The sequence below is a fragment of the Chiloscyllium plagiosum genome, unplaced genomic scaffold, assembly GCF_037043375.1.
Source record: "Chiloscyllium plagiosum isolate Xiang-an unplaced genomic scaffold, Cpla_swu_hap1 HiC_scaffold_6, whole genome shotgun sequence".
NCBI classification, from domain to species: Eukaryota; Metazoa; Chordata; class Chondrichthyes; order Orectolobiformes; family Hemiscylliidae; genus Chiloscyllium; species Chiloscyllium plagiosum.
This window is the reverse complement of record NW_028270144.1, coordinates 66,632,724-66,644,081: the sequence shown is the minus strand read 5'-3', so window position 1 is coordinate 66,644,081 and position 11,358 is coordinate 66,632,724. Positions and strand designations below refer to the sequence as shown.

General features: G+C 42.7%; 1 protein-coding gene across 1 annotated transcript; it reads left to right on the top strand.

Annotated features, from left to right (window-relative positions):
* The first annotated feature begins 7,834 nt into the window (after positions 1-7,834).
* On the top strand, positions 7,835-9,973 carry LOC148149776 (maestro heat-like repeat-containing protein family member 1). The gene has a single exon (XM_087988545.1). The coding sequence runs from the start codon at positions 7,835-7,837 to the stop codon at positions 9,971-9,973; it is 2,139 nt and encodes a 712-aa protein (XP_087844671.1).
* The last annotated feature ends 1,385 nt before the right edge of the window (positions 9,974-11,358 follow it).

The following is an 11,358-nucleotide window of genomic DNA, read 5'->3' as shown; positions in this document are numbered from 1 at the left end:
AGAGGAGCACCTCGCCCTTTAATCTTAAAAAGGGTGTGAAAAGTGGTGTCATCTGCCTTTCAGCAACTTCTAGTTGTTAACTAAACTAAACCTCTGACACTCACTTTAAAATTAGCAAGTAATAATTTATTTATACAACTCAATTAGTGAACAAATTAACAAAACTATTAACAAATCAAATAATTCCCTTTTATCTACGAGCTATTCCTGAATTAAACAAGATTATAATACTGTGCTGTTCCAATAAATAGAAGTTTCACTCGTATAACAAAACTTGAATTTTGTCTCTCAAAATTCCAGCCAGGTTACGTATCTTCCAGAATGGTCGGTGCCTCGTCTGTTGATCTGTCAGGAACGTCTTCAGTCGTCCTTCTGTCAGGAATTTAGATGGTGCTTTTTCTAATACATAGATGACTGAGAGCACCAATTTCTCTCTCTAGAGCTAAGGGCTCTTAGCTCTAGCGGATGGCAATTAACTCTGGGTTCTTTGTCCAACTGCCCCCTTTTAGAACCTTGTTGACATATTAATATTTTTTACAGTAGTCCTATGTTGTCAAAACCGCCAGATTTAAACTTAATGGATTGCTGGTATCTAAATGCCTGGTTCAAATTGATTGATGAGATTCAAAAGACTGTTGTCCAGGTAAAAATTGCTGCTTGACCACCTTATTGTACGGCCTTTTGATACAAATGTTTCATTTCATGCTTTCTACATACTGCATTCAAATCTCTAACCATAGAAAAAGCATCAACTGTTAAATACATCACGTAATGCTTTCCCCATTTTATAATTTTACAAACACCAAATTCTAACCTCTTGACACCCCCACCCCAATCTCCAATCATTGTAACCAACTTTGCAACACCTTCACCATTCAGGAAAAATAAGCCATCATTGCGAAAAAATGGCTTCTATCTTTTTTGTACACTTAACTCCATTATATCACCAGATCCGTAGCTCATTAATCTCCAGTTACGCTTTATACTAATTCCTGTGTATATGTATATATATATATATATAGAACCCTACTGTTTCTGTCTCATACAAACATTTTTCTTTTTAACTCTGGATAAAGCATCGCAATAATATTTTCATGACACACAACGTATACAATCTGAAACTTAAACACTTGTAACATGAGACTCCAATGAAATAGTCTGATGCTCTTGTCATCAAATCTTTCCAGGAATGTCAAAGGATTGTAATTGGTATACACCATCATCTCTGATGCATTGTTTGCAACGTGAACATTAAAATGTTGTGAGGTCATTACCAGACTCAATAACTCTTTTCCACCAGTGGAATATTTTTTCTGGTGGATATTGATTTTTGTTTAAAAATAATTGATTTGGTGTTTCAATTGCACAATCATTGTGCCGTAACAACACAGCTCCAACATCTATATTGCTTGGGCCTTTGATAATTTTGAGGGGTTTCAAAACATTTGACATGGTGGTCCTGATGAAGAAGCGGCGCTCTGAAAGCTGGTGCTTCCAATTAAACCTGTTGGACTATAACGTGGTGTTGTGTGATTTGTACACCGGCATCTCCGAATCAGATTTAGTCATAGCATTGTCCTTCTGATAATCTATGCAGAATCATTGAGTACCCCCAGACTTCAGAACCAATACGATTGGCAAACTTCACTCGCTTTGACTTGTCTCCATGAATTCTTCCTGGAGCATTACTTCCACTTCATTCTGAACCTGCGGAGCTTTGAAAGGATTACTCTGGTATGGGTGCTGTTTTATCAGAGCAGCATTCCTTTCATCAACCTCATATACTAAAGTATTAGTAGTCCCCATTCTATTTCTACACAGGTGCTCACAACTCTGTAACGAATCTTTCAATTCAGTTCACCATTCGGGAGTCAGATTGCTCACTTCCTTATCCCATTCCTTCAGGACTTTCTCATTATTCAATTTGCTTTGGGGAACATTCAAAATCCAAATCCTCTGGATTGATTCCTACTCTGAGTGGCAGTAACTAATACCTGTTTTGCAAATTCACTCTCCTTGTCATAGTACTGTTTCAGTATCTTCACATGACAGACCCAATATTTTTTTTCTCCATCTGGCATCATTACCAGATAATCTACCTGAATCAACTTCACCTCAATCTTAGAAGGACCATTGAACATCACTTTGAAGGTATCTCCCACCATTGTTTATGGCCCCAACCTTTATCCCCAGGGTCAAACGTGTGTACTTGAGATTTCTTATCTTCTCCTAGGTGCTGTGTCATCCTCAAATGTTGTCAAGCTAATTCAACTACTCTGTTTAATCTGTCTCTCGCCTCTGATACATAATCCAATTGTGAGATCTCTGACTTCAGACCTGTCAACTTTTCCATAATTACCTTTAAAGGCCCTCACACTTTGTGTCTGAACATCAATTCAAAAGGAGCAAACTGAGTCGTTTCATTTCTACCATCTCTGGTAGTAAACAATAAAAAATGGGATATCTTTATCCTAATCATTTGGGTCATCCTGACAGTAAGCCGTCAACGTGGTCTTTAAGGTCTCTCACTATTAGAAACACACGAGCTCCCTTAACTCTCATTTTTTTTTCCCTATTCCCCTGATCTACCTGAGTAAACCTTACTGCCGCAGGTGAACTCTTTGAAAAGATCAAGCAGTATCTTACTCTCCTTCAGCTCCTCGACTGCTCTTGGGATTTCCTTCACTGCCTTAACTAATCCCACTGGTTTAACCTCTTTTCCCCCATTCTTTTTCCAAGTCCCTTTCTTAAACCACCGGCACTGTGACCTTGTATGTCCCAGTGTTTTGCTGCAAAAACACCGAAGATTTTGTACCTCATTTCCATCCCCCTGGGGTTTTTTTTCAACTTGTAATAATCTGTTCAAAGTGTGATCTCCATTTGGTTTTCATTGAAGGATCTCTCTCTTTCTCAATTTCTATCCCTTATGGAAAGAAATTACTGTCAGAAGCTACATTTCGAATTACACACTAATTTGTATTCACTCACCATCCACTGGGGCTCCGCTGGCTGTTTTAACGTCTTGTTTCCCAACATGAGTTCTTTATCACTTCTGGAAGTGAGTTTTTTAACTCCTCTAGCAGAATAATATCTCTAAGAGCTTCATATACCTTTCCTATCTTTAATGATCTCATCTATCTAGCTAGGTTGCTCTGTTTAATTCTTTCAAACTCGATTTAAGTCTGACCTGCTTCCATTTGTACATTTCTGAACCATTGTCTGTATGCTTCTGACATCAATTTGTAGGCACTCTAAATAGCCTTTTTCACTTCTTCCTATTCTCCTGACACCACCTCTGACAGAGCTGCAAGCACCTCAGTAACCCTGCCTCCTTAATATGGTCTGAATTAATCTTATCCACGCAGTTTCTGGTCAGTCCATCCTGTTGAGCCAATTTCTCAAAGAGAAACAAAAAAGGCTTCCACATCCTTTTCATCGAATTTTGATCAAGTATTGACATGTTTGAAGATATCCCGACCAAGCCCTTGGCTACCTGGGTTTACTCATTATCACTATCCTCCTCACTAAACCTATCTTCTACCTTCACATGCATCCTATTATGTCAACTTTCCTGTCTAATTGCCAACTTCTGTAGATCAAATTCTCTCTCTTTATCCCTTTCTTCTCTCTCTTTCTCTTTTTCCTCTGCTGGAAATCTTCTTTCCTCTTTCAATTTCCCGTTCCTCTGCTTGTAACCGTAATTCAATCTGTTTCAGACCCCTTTCTGCTCTCTCTCTCTTTTTCACTTTCTGACTCCAATTCTCTCATTTGTAATTTTTTTTTCTAACTCCATTGCACTTAAAGTTATATACCTACAGTGTTAGCCATAGCTAAATGCTTGGTTAACTCCCTTACAATTTCAGTTTTCTTACTATCCTTCGTTAAACCCACTTTTGGCCTGTTTGCTCATTCTAAACTGGCACCATTTTCTGTCTTTCAAAACTTGCTCGGCAAATTTGGAAAGCATCTTTGCCCCCAGAACCTCTTCCGTAATGTTAAGACCCATTTCCCCACTTTCCATTTACCCCACAACAGGCAACTGAAATTAAACAGATTTTCCAATTGTCACTGATGTTTTATTTAAAGACTTAGGACGCTAGTCACAAAGTTTGTTTGAATCTGCTGGGACCTTTCATACCCTACGTCTGTTCAAATCTGTCCAGATCCCTCCAGATACGACCAAATGCTGCACCCGAGCTACCGATCTGTTATTAAGGGGATGTTAACCACCCTGGAGAACTCAAAGCAAAATACCCAAAAGGAGTACCTCACCATCTAATCTGTAAAAAGGGTGTGAAAAGTGGTGTAACCTGCCTTTCAGCAACTTCTTGTGGTTAAATAAAACAAATCCCCGATATTCCCTTTAATATCAACAAGTAACAGTTAATGTGTTCTCTTAGAGTTAGATAAATAAACAAAACTATTAGCAAACGAAATAAATCCCTTCTAACTATGAACTATCACCAAATAAAACAAGATTCTAATGGAATGTTGTCCAATGTCCCACTCATACAATACAAGAAATAGAATTTGGTCTCTAGAAATTACAGTCAGGTTCCATGTCTTGTGGAATGTTCAGTGCCTCCTCCGTCAGTCTCCTGTCAGGAATGGCTTTTCCTCCAATTCTTCTGTCAGAAATGCCTTCTTTGTCGTTCCTCTGTCAGGAAATACCGATGACTGTGAGAGCCAGTCTCTATCTCTCGAGCTGAGGGCTGTTAGCTCTGGCTGATGGCAGGTAGCTCTGGGGTCATTGTCCAACTGCCCCCTCTTTTATATCCTTGATGACAATATCAATATTTCTTACAATAGGATTGGGCCTGTGTTGTCAAAACCATCCGATTTAAATTTAACAAGTTTTTGGTTACTAACGGCTCCATTCAAATTGATTTGCGACATGCAAACCTTGCTGTATTAGCAGTCCCAGGCAGCAGGTTTTACTAACGTTACAAATAGAAGATCTTTTCTCCGAAATGCTCGGGACCAGCTGTTTTTCAGAATTCAAATTTTTGATTTTCACAATAGTGACATTTTTTAAAATTTCACCATTAAACTCTTACTGGAGAAGCAGACCTCTAACTAAGAACATACTTGGCCACGACCCCCCCTAATGTCACATGTGAGAGACACTCATCAAGTCGGTGTTGACTTGGGCGTTCACAGAGAAACCCTCGGCCTGTCAGTGCTTGGCCATACCATCCCACGTCGCATCTGAATGACACACATTGAGTGGGTGTTGATTTGGGTTAAGTGTTTGCTCTCCAAATGACCTTGTTAATGAGAAAAAAACTTTACATAAAAAACTTGGATTTCAGAGCTTTTCTTTTTTTGGATGTTCGGATAAAGAATCTTCCACCTGTTCTGCCGTTTCGATACAAAATGCTTCAGTTCAGGATCTCTGTGTTCTGACAAATGTTCAAGCTGCTCACAGACATCCATTTTAACTCTAAGCATAAAAACAATCTTTTAAAGGGACCACGCCATGCTTTCTCCATTTTACAACTTTACAATTTTATAAACACCACATTCTATCTTCCTGCCTCACAGTCTACACTTAGTCTATCCACCTTCACAACAGTTTATTCATTTGTTTTCTTTGATTTTGTTTGAGTTTATTTTTTACTTTGGTCCCTCATTGTCCCTGCCCAAAAGAGGGAATTGCAGACAGAATCATGGGAGAGCCACTTTTTATCAGTTTTTTTATTTTTGTATCTCCTCAGAGTGACCAGATCATTATTTATGTTTAACAAAGTCAAGGCAGTTTTATTTTCTGGCTTGTTAGACCAGAGTGGGCTTTGCTGTGTGTTTTACCCGGATCAGTCCGTGTCCCGGGTGGGTCTGATCGGGGCAGTTTCGCGGTCTTGGTTTTATTTCATTGTTTATCCCTTTACTTTAAAAGTGTGGAAGGTTGCTTGTCAGACAGGAGGCCTGTCACCAACAGTGTGCCTAAAGGATTGGTGCTGGATCCACTGCTTTGATCATGTCGCGGCTGTACAGGACATTGGTGAGGCCACTTTTGGATCACTACATTCAATTCTGGTCTCCCTGTTACATAAAGGATGTTGTGAAAGGGTTAGAGAGTTTGAGCTTTCGGGAGAGGCTGAATGGAGTGAAATTATGGGAGTTTATAAAATCATGTGGAGCATGAATAGGGTGAGTCGGCAAGGTCTTTTCCCCAGGGTATGGGAGTTCAAAACCTAAAGACTTAGGTTTAAGGCAAGCAAGGAAATATTCAAAAGGGAAGTGAGGGGCAACGTTTTCAGGCACAGGGTTTTCAGGCAACGACCTGCCAAAGAAATTGTTGGAGGCTGGTATAATTACAACATGTAAAAGGATTCTAGATAGGACTATGAATAGGAAGCGTTTAGAGGGATATGTGCCAAATGCTGGCAAATGGGAGCAGATTAATTTGAGTTAGCTTGTCGGTATGGACGAGTTGTACCGAAGGGACTATTGCCATGCTCGACAGCTCTGTGTCTCTGTGAATCTAAAATCCAGTTGAGAAAAGAATAAATTTCCAGGGCAACCCACATGAACCCATCAATGAATCTGGAACTGAAGTGATTCAGATAGTAAAGCAATGTGGTGAACAAATTATTGCAACAGTTTGACTTGAATGCCAGGTGATGAGTTGACCCAAGATCAACTTCAAGAGGAAGATCTTAATCCTTCATCTTCCAAAGAAGAAGTGTTATTCCATTGACAGATGAAAGATTAAATAAGCAGTAAGCCTGGAGTAACATGATTGAGGATGTGAAATATCTAATTCACCAGGATATCACCCACACAGGGCCAATGAAAATGTCCAACTCACTCAATAAGTCAAATTTAAACAATTACATACTTCAGCACAAGTAGTTCAACAGTTTGAGAACGAAGGTTTCCTTGCGCAAAATGAAGATGAGCTTCATCTGACTCAACAGTTTCCAAACGAACTGCACAGATTCAGGATATGATCAAGAAGAAATTATCGAACTCAAATCCAAGATATTGTGAAAAAAAATGACCAGCTTCCACAGAGCTGCCATGTGCTACAATGGACATTGCTCTGATTAAAGATTTCCCAGGTGATGGAACAGGAAGAGTTCCTCAGTGAAGGGAATTTGGGAGAGAAAGGGTTCTCCCAGATAATAGAATGTACCAGCGATGGCTTTCAACAGGAATGACACCTGTGTTGAGGGATGTTGAAAACAAAAAAAATTTGGAATAATGATGGACTGAGGGTAACACGGATCTTGCAATTTCTCCTGAGTTTCAGGCTTATTTCGAGGTTTACTTCTAGATTTCTGTGTTATGTTATTTCAATCGTATGATATTATTTTGATGCATTTTCAGTTCTTGTGTATAAAAGTGATATTTTGAGAAGTACGGGAATCTGAAATATTTGGAGGGATATAGACCAGGGACAGGCAGCTTGGCCTGGGTTAGTTTGGGATTATTTTCGCCATGACCTGGATGCACTGAAGGAACTGATTCCGTGCTGATTGGCTCTATGATTCTGTGAAATGAGCCCACACTCTGTGTCATAATCTCTGTGACTCCTCATGGGATGTTTGTTTTTGAAAATCCCAGCACACGACACCCACTGGGAGCTCAGGACCCCATTACAACCGACGGCCGCTGTCATCACAATGAGAACCATGACAACACATTATCACAGGGTCATACAAAACACAACAAACTGAAGCGATCTGTGCACTTGTGCTGGAGAGACGCTGAGAGAGGAGATCAAGCAAACTGCTCTGGTCAACTGAATTGGTAACATCCCAACTTGAGGGAAAGATTGAAGACAGAGTTCAAGAACAGAATCGGAGGATTTTCACAAGCCGACTCAAAGATGAAGCCTGTTATTGGTGTCTTTTGTGTGGCTATGGAGAAGATCATTGCTGAGACTGAAGACAAGGACGAAATCATCCAGAAGATTGAGGAGGGGATCTTTTCGATGGAAGACAATCAGCGGGAGACTGCTGTACACATCATCTCGGAGATGCTCGTGGTGTTTTCCCGGAGGTTTGATGACAGCAGGGAAGTGCTGGAGAATCTTGTGGGCACGCTGCTTGGAGGACTGCTTCCACGTTGTGCTGACGGTTCCCAAGCTGTGCAACAGATGGCCCTCAGCGCGGTCAGTACCATCCTGTCCATGTACTTAGTGGCTGATGGAGCCAGTCTACAACAATATCAAGAGCGTCTGGTGTTTCTGAAGACGCTTCCGGAAGACCTGACGGACCCTGATGAAGGAGCTCAGTTTGAGAAGTGTCATCAGGTGATGGAGCTGATTTGCCAAAGCCTGCCGCGCTGTCAGCTGGACAACCTGCTTCTCATGGTCTGTGGCAGTCTGTCAGACCAAAATCCCAGCTGTGCCCGGGTCGCGTCGTTGCTATTGGAAAACCTCTTCCTGCAAGAGCGAAAACAACTTCAGGACCGGGTCTCAGAGATCCTGCATGTGCTGGGGCTTCATTTGGAGATCATCCCTCACCAGGAGGTGAAAGGGCGTGTCCTACGAGGGATGACTGCTCTGACCTCACAACACTCAGCAGCAGCTATGTCCCAGCTCCTGCTCTGTCGCCCCCCAGGAGACAAGTTCATCCGGGATGTGTGGAAAGCAGCAGCTGAGGATAGAGCCTGTCCAGTGAGTACGATCAAACATCTCGTGTACTCACTGGAGGGAAAAAGCTGCCCCGTCCGTGGGAGCATGTACTCGGCCAACGTCTCGCTGACTGCCATCCACGGCTTATATGAGATACTGACTCAGCCCAAGATGGCAGACGTGGTGAGGCCATTGTTCCCACACATTTTCAGTGGCTTACTTATATCACTCACCAGCGGAATGAGTTTCTCTCTGCCCAGTGATACAGATATTCAGTCACAGCAGAGAGGTTTCACCGCTGGGTTTGATGCTGATACAAGTAGGTCACTGAATGAAAGGTGTGTGAGGTCACTCAAGGCCTTGTTTGATCTAATTGGTCAAAGTGACATCTCAGACCAGATGGTGATGGTAGGAGGATGGCAACAGCTACGAGGGGTTGGATTTGATCAGGGGGTTGTTCTGCTGGCCCAGGCAATGACAGCATCTGCAGGTGATGATTTGTTTAACACCGTACATCGTCTGGTTTCCCAAATCCTTCGGATCCAGGACTGTCAGGCTGTTCCAATAATCATCTTCTTTGGGGAACTCCTGAAAGCTCCTTGCCTTTCCGAACTGGGTCTCACAGACATGGTCATTAACAGCTTAATACGATACCTCTGCTGGTACGACTCCTCACCCGTTAGCCAGTTGCTCTGCATCAGAGCTTTAAATAACATCGATTTTGGTGCAAGGCAGCGGTGTTGGAGTGTGACCGATGTCTTGGTGAGCATGTTGGGCAATCCAGAGAACAGCGATGTATTCACCCTTGCGGTGTTGTCTTGCCTTCAGAAAAACATCCTTGAAGCACCAGCAGAAACAATCAGGCCCTTTTTAAATGCAATCCTCTCCAGGATACAGCCACTGTTTGGGGCAGGAAGTGAGCAAGTCTCTGTGGAAGCTCTCCAAACGTTGGAAATATTGGCCACGTTTGGAGAGTCCAGTGATTTCCAGCGACAGCTCCACACCAACATCGTGTCCTTGCTGTTGCACCTGGATACTAAAAGTGAGAAAACCATCCAGTGTTGTAGTGCAGCACTGCAGATGATTTTCTCAGCCACTGGATCCACAAAGGCTTGCTCCTTAGCTGAGAGGTATCTCGAGGCACCAGGCTGGAGTTACCGAAGCTTCCTGAAACGTATTTCACGTCAACTCGTTGACGATTACCCCGACATGGTGAGTTCCTACATCTCGGACTGTGTATCCTTCAGTTCCAACCAGGACCATCACCGCGATCAAGCAGCGGCCTTAGCAGCATTCCTCACCAAGCAGACCCATCGCTTCCGGATCACCCAATGGACCTCCTGGTGTAAAGGATTAATTTGCAGTTGCTGCTGCATAGTCCCCAAATGAGACCTCAGCACATCAGGTTCAGAATATGGCCCAGACCCTTGTCTTCTCATACCAACTATTGTGCTCCAGATCCCGATCCTCGCTGTCAATAAACAAACAGACCTTCTCAACATCAATGTTTCTGTCACACCAACGGATCGTCTCTGCATCATCTTATGGTCTTCCCATCTTTAACAGCATCTGATCTCTGTCAGGTCCTCAGCAAATGCTCTCTCTGGAACCTCAACATTGTCTCAGCATTGATCTTCTCCAGATCGTGGACATTATAGGAAGAATTGATCTCCTCCAGATACATACCCTTTCTTAGAAACTGATCCAAAAGTATACAACTTTGTACACTCATCCAGAGTGTGCAGTTGATAAAATCAATAGACCTATCTCTCAGTTATATTTGTACATATTGTAAATATTTAATGTTCTTATAAATAAAGATTCTGTTTCACGTTAAATAAACTGCAGCAGTGTTGTTGTACCAGCACGTGTCACATAAATACACTCCCATTCTGGGAGTAGTGACTGCTGGACCATTGGGGTCATCCCTCCCCAGGGCAGCGGATGGAGAGAGGGCAAGGCTCGGGGTCTGCACTCACCTTCCCTGACCACGTCTGCAGGATGTAGTACTGGTTTGATCAGCTTCAGAATGGGGCTTTAGAGCTTCGGTGTGGTCACCTGGCAGCTGAAGTGTTTCTGACTGGCAGCTGAAGTGTTTCTGACTGACACTGATCACCAGTCAGTGGTAGTCGAAGATTCAGGAAAGCCCCATGGTGCATCTCACTCAGGAAGCGATTTCCTGTGTTGGAAAACAGAGAGAGTGACTGCTCCTCTGGGGGTGCAGCCAGAGCTCAGTTACACAATGTGGGGATCAGAAAGAACGGGAGAACAACAGTGGTGGGAATCTCAGTCATGGGGGGCACTCACAGGTATTTCTGCAGGTCTGGACGATAACAACTTAGGGCCTGAACTCTTATTTGTTGGTGACTGTACGCTAGTGTCTTTAGCCTTGAACTGTTTGGAGCCTGGGATCTTCCAATGTTATTATTTCCAGACTGCAACCTGTATCATCTGCCAGTGACTTGCCTTTGGGATTTGGGCAACTCTTGTTTAAGGCCTGTGACTTGGGACTTTGTAGCATAAGGCACTGTGTTGATTGGTCGGGCCGAACACGATGGCTCAGTGGTTAGTACTCTTGCCTCACAGCACCAGTGACTCTGGTACAATTCCAGCCTCCAGCAATTTCCTGTGTGGAGTTTGCATATTCTACCCGGGTCTGTGTGTCTGCCTCCGATAGTCCAAAGATGTTCAGGTTTGGTGGATTGGCTAAACTGCCCAGTGTCCAGGGATACGTCGGTTAAGTGGATTAGTCGTAGGGAATGCAGGCTTACAGG